This window comes from Rhinoderma darwinii, chromosome 4 (genome assembly GCF_050947455.1).
Source record: "Rhinoderma darwinii isolate aRhiDar2 chromosome 4, aRhiDar2.hap1, whole genome shotgun sequence".
Lineage (NCBI taxonomy): Eukaryota > Metazoa > Chordata > Amphibia > Anura > Rhinodermatidae > Rhinoderma > Rhinoderma darwinii.
Genome location: NC_134690.1, coordinates 113,602,721 through 113,618,555, shown reverse-complemented (window position 1 = coordinate 113,618,555; position 15,835 = coordinate 113,602,721). Strand labels below are relative to the sequence as shown.

Sequence of the window (15,835 nt, the reverse complement as noted above, 5' to 3'; positions counted from 1 at the left end):
TTATTATTGAAAAAAATAAAGAAACCTTACATATTTGTTATTACTGCGACCATAACGGCCTGAACTATAAAAATATTATGTTATTTATCCCGCGCGGTGAACACCATTAAAAAAAGCCTCTAAAAAACAATGTCAGAATTTCAGTTTTTTGGTCACTTTGCCTTCCAAATTTTAGAATAAGAAGTAATCAAAAAGTCACATGTATCCAAAAATTATACCTATAAAAACTATAGCTCGCAAAAAAAAGCCCTCCTACAGCTCATTTTCCTTCTTTTGCAAAAGTAATTTTAGTATGCAAAAAATTGTAAAACATAAAAATCGGCAGAATCGTACTGACTCGCAGAATAAAGTTAACATGCAGTTTATAACGCATGACGAACGCTGTATAAAAAAACAAACTAAAAAACGATGCCAGAATTGCTGTTTTTTTGGTCACCTTGCCTCCCAAAAAATAGGATAAAAAGTCATCAAAAAGTCGCATGTACTCCAAAATGGTACCAATAAAAACTAAAGCTTGTCCCGCAAAATAAAAACCCACCCATAATACCACTATGTCTATGAGTAAATAAAATTAGTTAAGACTCCAATAAGTCGGGAAATGCAAAATATGCAGTTGTGCCGGCCCAGGGGGAACATTTCTTTTGTTTCAAGAGGCGATTTATCAAAATGAGAGAACCAAGAACGGGAGGACTCATACATTTCTGCTGGAAACAACAGTGCCCATATTATACCACAACATTATTTTCCCAGCAAAAATCTCCAAACTGCAAAGGTGCAGAGTGTGTACCAAAAGGGAGATAAGAATGGAAACAATTTATCAGTGCGACACTGGCCTGTGCATAAAGGATTGCTTCACAGCGTAACACACATCTATGGATTATTTTATTGTATTGTTTTTTTAGCCCATTATTATACCACCTTATTATGCCCTGATGTACTCTGGCCAGCTTACACATGCCTCCACATTATAAACAGAAATACCAGAAATACTCCATCAAAACTACTACCAAGCAAAATCCACGCACCAAAAGCCAAATGGCGCTCCCTCCCTTCTGAGCCCCTAACAGTGTGCCCAAACAGCAGTTTATTTCCACATATATGGCATCGCCATACCGGAGAACCCTTTTGAAAATTTTTGGGGTGTGTGTCTCCAGTGGCACAAACTGGACACAACATATTTGCCACTGAAATTGCATATCTAGGGAAAAATTGCAATTTTTACTTTGCACCATCCGCAGCGCAATCATTAACGGAAAAGACCTGTGGTGGGAAAATGCTCGCTATGTCGTGTAGTATCCCAAATGGAGTCACCTTTGGGTAGTTTCCACTGGTTTGATCCAACATGGGCTTTGCTAAAGAGACATGGTGACAAGAAACCAAGCCAGCAAAACCTGCGCTCCAAAAGCCAAAATGGCGCTCTTTCTCTTCTGAGCCCTGCCGTGTGCCCAAACAGATGTTTATGACCACACGTGGGGTATTTCCGTACTCCACAGAAGTTGCTTTACAAATGTTGAGGTTCTTTTTTTCCTTTAATTGTTGAGAAAATGAAAATTTTTGAGCTAAAACTATGTCTTATTGAAGAAAAGTATTTTTTTTCCTTTCACTGCCCAATTCTATTAAAATCTATGAAACACCTGTAGGGTCAAAATGCTCACTACACCCTTAGATTAATTGCTCTAGGTGTATAGTTTGGTAAATTGAGTAACTTTTACGTAGTTTCCACTGGTTTGGTCCCACAGGGGCTTTGCAATAGCGACGTGGTGCCAAGAAACCAATCCACCAAAATCTGTACTCCAAAAACCAAATGGCACTCCTTCACTTCTGAGCCCAAACAGCAGTTTATGACCACATACGAGGTATTTCTGTACTCCAGAGAAGTTGCTTTTCAAATGTTTTGTTTTTTTCCTTTATTTGTTGAGAAAATGAAACATTTTGAGAAAAAGCTTTGTCTCATTGAAAAAAAATATATTTTTCTTTTCTTTGCCCAATTCTAATAAAAACTATGAAACACCTTTGGGGTCAAAATGCTCACTACACCCCTAGATAAATTCCTCAAGGGGAGTTGTTTCCTAAATGGAGTCACATTTGGGGTGTTTCCACTGTACTGGTACACCTCAGGGGCTTTGCAAATGTGACATGGTATATCGTACTCTGGAGAAGTTGCCTTACAAATGTTGGGGGGCTTTTTCTTCTTTATTTCTTTTGGACATTGTTTATTTTTGTAGCTAAAACAAAATCTTATTGGAAAAAAATAAACTTTTTCTTTTTCACATCCAAATTAATTAATAATAAAATCTATTAAATACATGTGGGGACAAAATGCTCACCACACCCCTAGATTAATTCCTTGGGGGTGTTTCCTTTTTTGGCATCACAAGAACTATTCAAACCTGACATGGTGCCTAAAATATAATCTAATAGAAAGGAGGCCCCAAAATCCTCTAGGTGCTCCTTTGCTTCTGAGGACTGTGTTTCAGTCCATTACCGCACTAGGGCCACATGTGGGATATTTCTAAAAACTGCAGCATCTGGGCAATAAATATTGAGTTGCGCTTCTCTGGTAAAACCTTCTGTGTTACAGAAAAAAATGGATTAAATATGCATTTCTGCAAACAAAATTTGAAAATGTCACCTCTACTTTGCTTTAATTCTTGTGAAACGCATAAAGGGTAAAGAAACTTTATAAAAGCTGTTTTGAATACTTTGAGGGGTGCCATTTTTAAAATTGGGTGATTTATTGGGGTTTGTATTGTATGGGTGTCTCAAAGCCACTTCACAACTGAACTGGTGCCTGTAAAATTGGTCTTTTCACATTTTCTTGAAAATGTGAGAAATTTCTTCAAAAGTTTTAAGTCTTGTAACGTCCTAGAAAAATCAAAGGATGTTAAAAAAAATGAAGCCAATCTAAAGTAGACATATGGGGGATGTTAATTAGTAACTATTTTGCGTGTTATTACGATCTGTTTTATAAGCCAATTTTTTGCTACATTTGGTGTTTTTCACAATTAAATACTGAATATATGAACCAAATTTGACCACTTACTTAAAGTACAATGTCACGAGAAAACAATCTCAGAATTGCTTGGATAGTTAAAAGCATTCCAAAGTTATTACCACATAAACGGACACGTCATATCTGAAAAATAAGGCTTTGTCAGGAAGGTCAAAAGTGGCTGCAGCAGGAAGGGGTTAAACTGTCAAGAGCAAACACCGTTTAGCCATTTTTAGAATGCCTTAGCTAAATGGATATAACTTTTATTTGTTGGGCTAGCGCATGGTTTTTGCAACTTTTTTTCATAGACAATGCAGGCTTCTTTTTTTTAATCAATTTTATACACATCCTTTTTGCTATTTTAGCATTTTTCGTTTTTGAATATAATAGTAAAAAAATATGCTTTTTTACATTTCAGCTATTTTTATCTGGTAATAATATAGTTTTACCCTAAAATAGACTTCTTATTTGTGATAGTCATTGTCTACTGTAAATTTCGATATTCTACATGTCTATTTTAAGGTAATTAGGTCAGGGCTAGCACTACAACAAATATTGGTGGGGGAACTTTGTTTTTTTTTATGGGTATTTTATGTGTATTTATTATTTTGTTCATTGTTACCTTTTTTTACCGTTTATTATTATTATTATTATTATTATTATTATTATGGCTTATCCCTCAAAAGTCAGAAAATACCTTTGGGGACTTCAGTTTATTTATTTTTTTCTTTTACGCCTTGTTTTTCCACTGTAACTGGGGCTGCACATCAGCCCTCTTATAGTGACTATTATCACTGATAGGGCTGTGCTGAGTCTGGTTAGACCCAGCACCAGCCTCTCACTAAAGGAATCCCGGGGATCATGTGACCAGTCACATGATCACCGGGGCCAATAGGGTGCGTCATGCACCATTGGACACTGCTTGTTTAGTTTAGTATTTAAACCCGGTTGCGACTTGCATATTCCACTCCTGAAGAAGGGTGCGAAACGCGCGTCGAGGTGTCTTCTAGAGTGAACAATTCCATTTGCCATCATGCCAGCCACAGGTAATTGATATATACTCTTATTGATTATATACTTTTTGGTCTCTTGACACTTAGAAAATAGTTCAATGTCTAGAACAAGATCCTATGAGCCATTTTTGCACGTACTGTGATGTTATACCTATGTTACTGACGTTTTGGTAGTCTTCACCTTAGGCTGTTTTAATTATGTTTTTTAAACATTTTTGTATCTATTTTTTTGGGGTAGTCTGTCTATATGTATGGATTAATAACGATTGGAATTTCTAGACTATTTGGGTTGCATTGTATATGGATTTTTTGAGCTGAGACATTTTTTTGTCATATTTGTGAATTTTGTGTCTTGCTTTGTAAGCGATGCCCAGGAAGTAGGTGTATAACAGGCAGGCAATTGAACCTGGATCATTTGTGTCCTAAAATGCAGAAATGTACTGTGCTGCATTGTTTGCAATACAGAATTATTTACCTAATGTCTATGTTAAAAAGATTGAACCAGCAACAGTCACATCACCATCATCTCCCCCACGTCATATACAAGTGTAGCTGAGTTTCTGGCTATAGTGAGGATTCCGAAAACTACTGTACTCATCAAAGTGTCTTTAGATCACTGACAGTCGACTGGCTGGGGATAATGGGAGATGCTGTATAAGAGCGACTTTATTGTTCATCTTTCTACTTGTAATAGCCATTGAAGGTAAATCGAGTAGAAAGAAACTGCTTTTATCCATTTTGGTTTACAATTTTTTTTTCTTACTGTAGGTTTAGCCAGTTATTTGCTATAATGTAGCAGTCTGCAACGTAAAAATGTACTTTTTGGATTGTGATGCAGTTATTCTAACTTCACATATTTTTTGTTAGTTACATATTGTCATGACATACATAAAAGTTGATAAACATTTGAAATAAAATACTTTATTATGCTGTGCTGATCCTTAGGTAAAAAATGCCCATTCTCATCCACATCTACATTCAGAATTCTTCTTATGGCTGTGCCCAATTCTCCCAACTTTCCCTGTATTGGCATGGGATTTGTTGCAGTGATTTTCAATATTATAGCAGTAATCTCATGTGGGCACTATTATCTCTCCCAAAATACGGTGCGGCAGACTGCATTCCATTATAGGATGTCAACCAATCTGCTGGAAGTGTGTCTGTCGACAGCATGTTGACAGACTCTGGTATCATTAATCAAGAGTCTCTTAACATGTAGGACCCCTAGATAGTGGTAATGGGGAGTTGGTAACAGGGGATCAAGAGAAGGCAGAGTTACTAAATTGTTTTTTTTTAGCTCTGTATATACAACAGAAGAAAGAGCAGCTGATGTAGCCTGTGCCAGTGTTGTTAATACATCAGTTGATATACTGAATTGGATGAATGTAGATATGGTGCAAGCTAAATTAAATAATATGAAAGTACACAAGGCCCCGGGACCAGATGGGTTACACCCTAGAGTTCTTAAAGAGCTTAGTTCAGTTATTTCTGTCCCCTCTTCATAATATTTAGAGATTCTCTAGTGACTGGTATAGTGCCAAAGGACTGGTGCAGGGCAAATATGGTGCCTATTTTCAAAAAGGGCTCTAGGTCTTCCCCAGGTAATTATAGACCAGTAAGCTTAAAGAGGCTCTGTCACCAGATTTTGCAACCCCTATCTGCTATTGCAGCAGATAGGCGCTGCAATGTAGATTACAGTAACGTTTTTATTTTTAAAAAACGAGCATTTTTGGCCAAGTTATGACCATTTTTGTATTTATGCAAATGAGGCTTGCAAAAGTACAACTGGGCGTATTGAAAAGTAAAAGTACAACTGGGCGTGTATTATGTATGTACATCGGGGCGTGTTTACTACTTTTACTAGCTGGGCTTTCTGACGAGAAGTATCATCCACTTCTCTTCAGAACGCCCAGCTTCTGGCAGTGCAGACACAGAGCGTGTTCTCGAGAGATCACGCTGTGACGTCACTCACAGGTCCTGCATCGTGTCAGACGAGCGAGGACACATCGGCACGAGAGGCTACAGATGATTCTGCAGCAGCATCGGCGTTTGCAGGTAAATCGATGTAGCTACTTACCTGCAAACGCTGATGCTGCTGCAGAATCAACTGTAACCTCTGGTGCCGATGTGGCCGACACGATGCAGGACCTGTGAGTGACGTCACAGATCTGCACTGCCAGAAGCTGGGTGTTGTGAAGAGAAGTGGATGATACTTCTCATCAGAACGCCCAGCTAGTAAAAGAAGTAAAAACACGCCGATGTACGCACATAATACACGCCCAGTTGTACTTTTACTTTTCAACACGCCCAGTTGTACTTTTGCAAGCCTCATTTGCATAAATACAAAAATGGCCATAACTTGGCCAAAAATGCTCGTTTTTTAAAAATAAAAACGTTACTGTAATCTACATTGCAGCGCCGATCTGCTGCAATAGCAGATAGGGGTTGCAAAATCTGGTGACAGAGCCTCTTTAACATCCATCGTGGGGAAAATGTTTGAGGGGCTATTGAGGGACTATATACAAGATTATGTGACAAAAAATAGTATTATATGTGACAGCCAGCGCGGTTTTACTAAGGAAAGAAGTTGTCAAACCAACCTGATTTGTTTTTATGAATAGGTGAGCAGAAGCCTCGACAGAGGGGCCGCTGTGGATATAGTGTTTTTGGACTTTGCAAAGGCATTTGACACCGTCCTTCATAGACGCCTAATGGGTAAATTAAGAACTATGGGTTTAGAAAGTATCGTTTGTAATTGGATTCTATTTTAATAATACACTGTTTAATAGAAATATTGTGCAAGAGATATTAGTACAAGTTTACCAAATAGAGAATACACAAGTCCACATCCCACCCACAGGTTCTCCAGTCAGTGGGGGGTACTGAGGGAGTAATTCTGCAGGTAATAATAGCCGTTTAATATAATTCTAGACAAAGCCATCTCAATAAAAAATGGTAATGATGGCCAGACTGTCTATTACCCAGCTTTGCCAAAAATGTATATAATTAAGAAATGACTTAAAACTTTTAGCAACTTGACAGAAGAGGAGAATAACTCACATAAGACATGTATTTACTGATAGTTCTTTGATTTTGGGGGTGCATGTTCCTTAAGGCCTCATTCACACGACAGGTTTTCCCGGCCGGGTGCCGGCCGTTCATAAATCGGCCGGCACCCGGCTGCATTAGGAATAATAGACCCCTAATGGGGCTATTCACATGACCGATTTTTTGACGCCCGGGAAAACCGGCCGTCAAAAAATACGACATGCTCTATTTTCGGCCGGGTACCCGGCCCGCCCGGCTCCCATAGAAGTCTATGGGGCTGGGTAATACACGGCCATCACCGGAATGTGTCCCGAGTGATGGGCGGGTTTTCCGTGGCTTGCGCTCTATCTCCTCCTCCTCACAGCGCAGAGTGCATGTGAGGAGGAGGAGTTGATGCCATTCGGACGAATGGCTGTGCGCTGTACACTGTGTGGCAGGGCCGGGGTGTACAGAAGGTGGAGGGAGCACTGCGCTGGCTCCCTTCCCCTGCTTGTTAAAAGCGCCCTGGCCCGGCGACACCTTCCATGGCGCCGCTAGCAGCTGCTGCTGCTGCGGCTGCTACTACTGTAGCGACGCCACTATAGCAGAGCAGGGAGGTATCTCCCCGCTCTGCTATGTGCTAGCCCCACTTTAGCTCCGTGAAGGAGCGGAATCCCCGTGTTTTCGGGGATTCCGCTCCTGGACAGAGCGCTTGATGTCTCTGTCCATATCTTGGCAGTGACATCAGGGGAAACTCCTGAAGCGGAATCCCCGAACACATGGGGATTCCCCTTCAGGAGTTGCCGCTGATGTCACTGTCCAGATCTGCCCGGCCCGGAACGGATGCAAAACTTTATGGAAACCGGCCGGGCAAAATGGCCGATTTTACCGGCCGATACTCGGGCTGGACCCGGTCGTGTGAATCCCGCCTAAGAATTTACTCATGAAGTGAGACTTTCATACAGTTATAGCAATTGGATTAGCATATGGGACACTAGAACGTGCTGGACAGATGTATCTAAACCATGTAGACAGTGAAAGACAAAACAACAGATCTAATGAGAACAATTTACCAGCTACTAACTCTTATGGTTAGTTTGGTAAAGTAACACAATAATGACACACGGAACCATGCACTGAAAAGAACAAGATATCGGCACAACACAAGTGTGATAAAGTATTTTGATGCAGCTTTTATTTATCTTTTCAAGATAATATATATATAAATTTTCATGCACAAACACTTACATGTTATTCTTATGTTTTTGGCAATAGAATGGGCTCAGTATAGCCCCCTATCTGCCAGGGAGATCTGCAATTCCAGGCGATTTACCGAGCTCTCTGGCACATAAAGGGGATAATGCCTATTATACAATATATAACAATTTTAATTGTATGACTTCTAATATGTTTAAAATCTCACAGGGCTCAAATTGTATAGCTGCCATTTAGATGAGAACGATGGCTGTGCAAGTATTGTGTATAGACAGTGACACTTCAGATTGTATTATAAACATGCACCAAGACCAAGATAACTTTAAATGCAAAAAAAAAACTGTCACATATCTTACAATACAGAAGGGAGAATGTTAAAATGCATGTACAAATCATTAACAATGGATTTGTTGTGGCAGACAAGACATTCATCTATACACATAAACAAAGCTATGAAATTTATCAAACTACGATAAATTTTTTGGACAGTAAAAATGTGCACAAAGTGTAAAAAAATAAAAAATAATTAAAGTACAAATAGTAAAATGTTACAATAAAATTACATAATGAGTAAAACCTGGATCAACGTAGAACTATAGGAAAGAGAAACACAAAGCTCCTCTGTGAACAAAGCGACGGGTGACTTTGTTGACTAATGGCAGACAGAGAGTGGACCATACGAAGACAGACACATAGAACTGACGGCAACAGATGACAGACAGAAAAGTGGAAAGTATTTGGTATGTTGAATCACATGACGTCATTCACTATTGGGTAACGGTGGTACCTGGCTGTGATGTTGCTCATTGGCTTGCCTGAGGGGAATAACTGAAGGAGGAGGCACACCTGACGTGGAAGCAGATCGACCTAATTTGCAGCTTATTTTCATTTCTGCAAAATAAACAATCATTCATTAGTTAGAATCACAGCAATTAAATATTTTTATACATTTCCTGCACTTCAGAGAGTAAAAATTAATGAATTGTATGGATCAGCCAGACACTTGTAAACTTCAGTTGCATGTGTTTGCCCACCAGCTCCTTTCATTAAATTCTGCTGACATCATCATTTAGCCCAATGTAGGGAAGTGGTAATCTAAAGTTACGTCATAATCTTGTTATGATTAACAATGAGATTTCATGTAGGCCATGATCACATGATGTGAATTATGTTCGGATTTAGACATGGATCTCACACTTAAATCTCGGAAACACCTACAACAATTCTGTTGGCAATGCATTCAACTTGAATGGAGCTAATCCACGTGACTATTCGTGGCTGAAATCCAACTTTCATGTGTGTAATTCTGCTGCGGATCATGTTGAAAATCCATGGCAGATTTGCCTTGTTCAAATTCTGACCGTGTGAACATGACCTAACAGCAAATATAACTATTCAGACCTTAATGTACATTTCAGAGCAGGGGTGGACATAACATATGTGCAACCTGTACAGCTGCACAGGGGCCCTGCAGAAAAGGTGGGCACAGGGCACACTGTTACTTTAAAAAAATAAAATAATTAATAGTGGTCCCCTCTATCCGTTAGACTATACTGTATGTAAGGGCATACTTCCCAACTTTCAACAATTGAAAAGAGCCATGGGGCAAACATAATTACTGATATTCCAAACTATCAACCCTGCCCAAACAAACACAGTTCCATTTGTGCCCTGACACAGTAATAGTGCCTTCCTTTGGGTAGCACTAGAAAACAGTAATAGTGCTCCTTGGTGCCCTACATACTTTCATTGTGCCCTCTTTGTATTGCACACAGTATTAGTGTCCCCCGAGAGTAATAATACCTCCTTAATGCCCCGTCACAGTAATGATGTCCACTTAGTGGCCCCACATTGCATCATGGACCCATAGTGCCCCCACACAGTATCATGCCCCCATAGAGCTCCTACACATTATCACACCCCTATACTACACCACACACAGTATCATGCACCCATAGCGCCCCTCACACAGTATAATGCTCCCACAGTGCCCCACACAGTATAATGCCACCATATTTCCCCTCACACAGAATAATGCAAGCCTTCTCCGGTATGTGCTCTCTGTGGCTCAGCAAAGGCAAGCGTGATGACGTCACTGCATAGCGCCTGCCTGCGCCAAGCCGCACATGGCAGACATCACAGAATGAATGGTGGAGCATTGAGCTCACTGCTCCCTGCTCCACCCTTGTATCAATTGTATCTGCGTCCTCCGGAACCGGGATGGTTGGGAGACATGTATAAGGGGTTATGCTCCTTCCTATCCAAGTCTCACAATTGGTACGGCAGTAAGGAGTTTTGTGGAGAGCCAACAAATTGTATTTACACAAAGGCCACCCATGGTTGTTGGTCTCTGTCTCTGGGTGAGCTACTGTCTGAGAGGCAGCTGTGACATCAAAAATATGTTTCCATCAGGTACGCTGCTGTGACATCACAAGTGGGTATATATCTGTCAGGTACGTGGATGTGAAATCACAAGTGGGTTTCAGTCAGGTAAAATGCTGTGATATCTCATTTCTGTATGCCTCTGTGGCATAACAACTAGTTTTAGTCAAGTTAACTACTGTGATTTCAAAAAGTGGGTTTCAATCGGGAAAGTTGCAATGACAACTGTGTTTCAGTCAGGTAACTACTGGGACATCACAACTAGTTCAGTAAGGTAAGTTCAGGAGCGGACATATCATATACAGTGAAGGAAATAAGTATTTGATCCCTTGCTCATTTTGTAAGTTTGCCCACTGTCAAAGACATGAACAGTCTAGAATTTTTAGGCTAGGTTAATTTTACCAGTGAGAGATAGATTATATATAAAAAAAAAAAAAACAGAAAATCACATTGTCAAAATTATATATATTTATTTGCATTGTGCACAGAGAAATAAGTATTTGATCCCCTACCAACCATTAAGAGTTCAGCCTCCTCCAGACCAGTTACACGCTCCAAATCAACTTGGTGCCTGCATTAAAGACAGCTGTCTTACATGGTCACCTGTATAAAAGACTCCTGTCCACAGACTCAATTAATCAGTCTGACTCTAACCTCTACAACATGGGCAAGACCAAAGAGCTTTCTAAGGATGTCAGGGACAAGATCATAGACCTGCACAAGGCTGGAATGGGCTACAAAACCATAAGTAAGACGCTGGGTGAGAAGGAGACAACTGTTGGTGCAATAGTAAGAAAATGGAAGACATACAAAATGACTGTCAATCGACATCGATCTGGGGCTCCATGCAAAATCTCACCTCGTGGGGTATCCTTGATCCTGAGGAAGGTGAGAGCTCAGCCGAAAACTACACGGGGGGAACTTGTTAATGATCTCACAGGACACAGCAGTATAAGGGTGGGATATAAAATCTCAACCACCCACAATATTTCGGAGATACGGACTCCAAACAATATATATATAAACTAGAGAAAAAAGAGTCCAAAGTATCCAAATATTAAGAAAATACAAAATCTTTATTGATCAATACATAGGAATCTAGATTCCTATGTATTGATCAATGAAGATTTTGTATTTTCTTAATATTTGGATACTTTAGACTCTTTTTTCTCTAGTTTATATAAGTAATATAAATAGCAGATTTTTTTGGTCACCGATTTGACAAATACTGCTTATCTGGGTTGAGAAAACTATTTCCAATTAATCCTACGAGGGAATTTTAAATAAATAGAAGGGGGCTTTCCCATTTAAGACCTTATCTATCAGTCAGAACGGGGGGAGGTTACAAAGAACATCTCTTAGTCTAGAGGACCCAGCATGTCCGTGTATCATACAAACATTCCAATCATCACAATGGGCACCGGGTAATGCTTCATTTATACTGTGGCAGAGCTGCTTAGGAATTGGGCAATTGCTGCTGTGATCTCCCACAAATAATAGCTGACAGCTGGAATTCCCAGCATTGGAACACTTTGAGGGCTTATTAAACCGTGTAAAAAGATTTAATCACTAGTTTTCTATGCACTGGGTCCCCCACCAATCACTTGTAGGAAAAACTATGATGCTCCTCCATGTGTCACATCCCTTCTTTTTTTAATCAAGGAGATCTTCGGATCCCTCATAGTTGCCAACAATAAAAAAAAAATTCCAGGGACACTTAGGGTGTGGCTTATCCGGTGAGTACTTATCTTATGAGGGCGTAGTTTATCTGGTGGGTGTGGATAATGGGGCATAGCTTTCTTCCCAGAATTTCTGCATACAAGTAAACAAACAAAAATGTCTGCACTACTTTGGCTGACAACAACTATAGTGGTCAGTATATCTTTCTTGTTTTCTGTTTGTATAAAGGCAGGTGATGTCTCTCTTTATCACTAGGGCTAGGCGGTATGTGCTGGTAGCATAAGAAACAGCGTAGATAGTGCCAAACTCAATACCCCCTCTAGATGGGGCCCCATACTGCCCCCATAAGATAGAGCCACACACTGCTCTCTCTAGATATTGCCAAACACCGCTTCCTGTAGATAATGCCACAGTGCCCCCTGTAGATAGTGCAACACATACCCCTGTAGATAGTGCCACACTATCCTCTTTATAGATAGTGCCACACTCCCCCCTTTATACGTAGTGCCACACTTCTCCTCCTTTGTAGATAGTGGCACATACAACCCCCTGTAGATAGTATTACGCACAGACCCCTGCAGATGGTGCCACACACCCACCCCTGTAGATAGTGCCACACACCCACCCCTGTAGATAGTGCTACACACCCACCCCTGTAGATAGTGACACACACCTACCACTGTAGATAGTACCACACTCCCCTGTTTATAGATAGTGCCACATGCCCCCCTTTATAGAATGGAGCTCCACAGTTTCCTCAGTGCTTCAGCTTATCAGGCACCAAGACAGTATCCCCACGCAGGCTGGTGAAATCCAGTGACGTCATCACGCCGACATGCGCAGGGATCCTGTCCCAGCGTTTTATAGGCAGCAGGCCTAAAGTGGCCTGTAGCCTAGTGAATGGCAGAACAGGGAGCAGATACAATTGAATACGGCAGTCGCCAGTTTTTCTGTTCCCATTATGGTCAATGGAACTACTTGCTACTACACATTACAGTCCCCATAATTTCAATCAGAAAACATGAAAAAGGATTTTTCAAAAATCCATATAAAAAAATTAAGTGACAGAACGCTTGGAGGAGCATTGAGGCGCCTTTCTTTTAGTGAGTGCACAGAGCCCCACTGATTACATGTCAGAAGTTGAGAAAAGATGATTTTTCACTTGAAATATTATATTAGGGAATTACGCAAGTAATAATTCCATAATTTTGTGTTATTATTAGAAGTAATTCAATAATAAATAGGAATACTGTGGATAATTCAAATTTCTGTAGCATCCCCATCAGACTGCTACCACACAGAAGAGATTTTATTCCTGCTAAACAGGCAGTACTGTATATAGGCTACTGTAAGCTTGGATGGATTCTCCAGGCAGGAAAAAAAATAAAAAATTAACCCCCTCAGCTGTGTGGGGACACTCTGGAATTTTCTCCTTTAATGTAATTAAAGTAGTTGCAGCATTTTTTTTTACTTGTTTAGCATTTTATGTTTGTTTTCAAAAATAGCCTCCACTCCAACTACTTGTGTCCTAGTGGACACGTGGGGATGGAAAGATAGTAGAGTCAATATAAAGATGATGCCAAATAATGTTACACCTTTATTAATTGTTCCCAATGCTTATTTTTATATTAGCAATTTAACTCAGCAGCTGCTGAGTGAGCATATCATGGTTTATTTTACCTTGTTGATCTCTTTAACCCCTTAAGGACAAGGCAAAATTAAGTTTTTTCATTTTCGTTTTTTTCCTCCCCGCCTTTCAAAAGACATAACTTTTTTTATTTCTTCGTCGACATAGCCATATGAGGGCTTGTTTTTTGTGGTACAAGTTATAGTTTGTACTGCATAATGTACTGGGAAGCTGAAAATAAATTATTTGTGGGGTGATATGGGCAAAAAAAAAAGTTATTAAACCATTTTTTGGGGGGTTTTCTTTTCATGGCACCCATCAGGCAATAAAAACTACATATTGACCTTATTCTACAGGTTGATATGATTACGGTGATACATAATTTATATGTTTTGTTTTATGTTTTACCACTTTTAAAAAAATAAAACTATTTGCTAAAAAAAATGTTTTGTGTTGCCATATTCTGAGAGCCATAACTATTTTATTTTTCCATCAATTTAGTGGTGTGAGTGCTTAAATTTTGCAGGGCGAGCTGTGGTTTTTACCGATATCATTTTGGGGTACATGTGACTTTTTGATCACTTTTTACTCCATTTTTTTTAGAGCTAAGGTGACCGAAAAACAGCAATTTGCATGTGTTATTTTTATGTTTTTACGTCATTCACCGAGCGGGTTAAACAATGCTATACACCGCTGTAATGACGGGGGGTAGGGAAACGGACAAGTGAGCCCTAGTCTACCCGCCACTCTGTCCCTGCCTACTTGCAACGACCCGCCCTAGGCGACGGGGTACACCTGGGCGGCGGTCCCTGCGCTCAGTAAGTGCACGACAAACACGACAAACATACAAGGGAATACAAGCAAGGGAAAGGGGCAGTTGCCCACGGCAACACCGTGAGCAACCAGAGTGGTGAACGAGCCGAGTCAAGCTAGGAGTGTGCGAGGTACCAAACGAAGAGCAGAAGAGTAGTCAGTAAGCCAGGGTCTGTATGGAGCAGGATCAAAATAGAAGGAGCTGTAGCTGGGCCAGGAAACCACACGAAAAGAATCACAAGCACCGAGGGACAGGAAGGGCAGGCTTAAATAGACCGAGGGCGGGAGCTAGCTGAGTCTGGCCAGGTTGCGATAGGCTCTCCCACTCCTAAGCCTGCCAGCCTGAGTGGTGGAAGCTGGAGTCAGTCTCAGGGATGTAGATTCAGGTGCTGACTGATTAATTATGGGAGTTAACCCCGAAGCTGTGCCTGGCAGATCCTTTACAGTAACCCCCCTTTTATGAGGGGCCACCGGACCCTTTCTAAGTGGACCTGGCTTACTGGGGAAACGCAGGTGGAACCTCCTGACCAATACCCCAGCGTGAACATCCCGGGCGGGTACCCAAGTCCTCTCCTCGGGCCCGTATCCTCTCCAATGGACCAGGTACTGGAGGGAGCCTTGGACCATCTTGCTGTCCACAATCTTGGCCACCTCGATTCCACCCCCTCAGGGGTGAGGACGGGAACAGGAGGTCTCCTCGAGGGAGCCAAGGACGGGGAGCAGCGTTTAAGGAGGGAGGCATGAAACACGTCGTGTATACGAAAAGACGGGGGGAACTCCAGCCGGAAGGAGACAGGATTGAGGACCTCAATGACCTTATACGGCCCAATAAACCGGGGAGCAAACTTCTTGGACGGAACCTTGAGACGCAAGTTCCTAGACGACAACCACACCAGATCCCCGACCATAAACAGGGGGTTAGCAGAACGTTTTCTATCAGACTGATTTTTTTGTACGCTCTGGGACGCCTCTAGGTTCTTCTGAACCTGGGCCCAGACTGTGCACAGTTCCCGATGAACGACCTCTACCTCGGGATTGTTGGAACTACCAGGTGAAACGGAGAAGAACCGTGGATTAAACCCAAAA

General features: G+C 41.0%; 1 protein-coding gene across 2 annotated transcripts in view; it reads right to left on the bottom strand.

The window, feature by feature from the left end:
- The window catches only part of NYAP2 (neuronal tyrosine-phosphorylated phosphoinositide-3-kinase adaptor 2), a 191,880-nt gene that overhangs the window by 6,042 nt on the left and 170,003 nt on the right, over nt 1-15,835 (bottom strand). For both annotated transcript variants that reach the window (XM_075861481.1, XM_075861482.1), the window contains one exon: nt 9,035-9,138. In XM_075861481.1, coding sequence (XP_075717596.1) covers nt 9,035-9,138 — 104 coding nt within the window. The remainder of the gene's footprint in view (nt 1-9,034; nt 9,139-15,835) is intronic.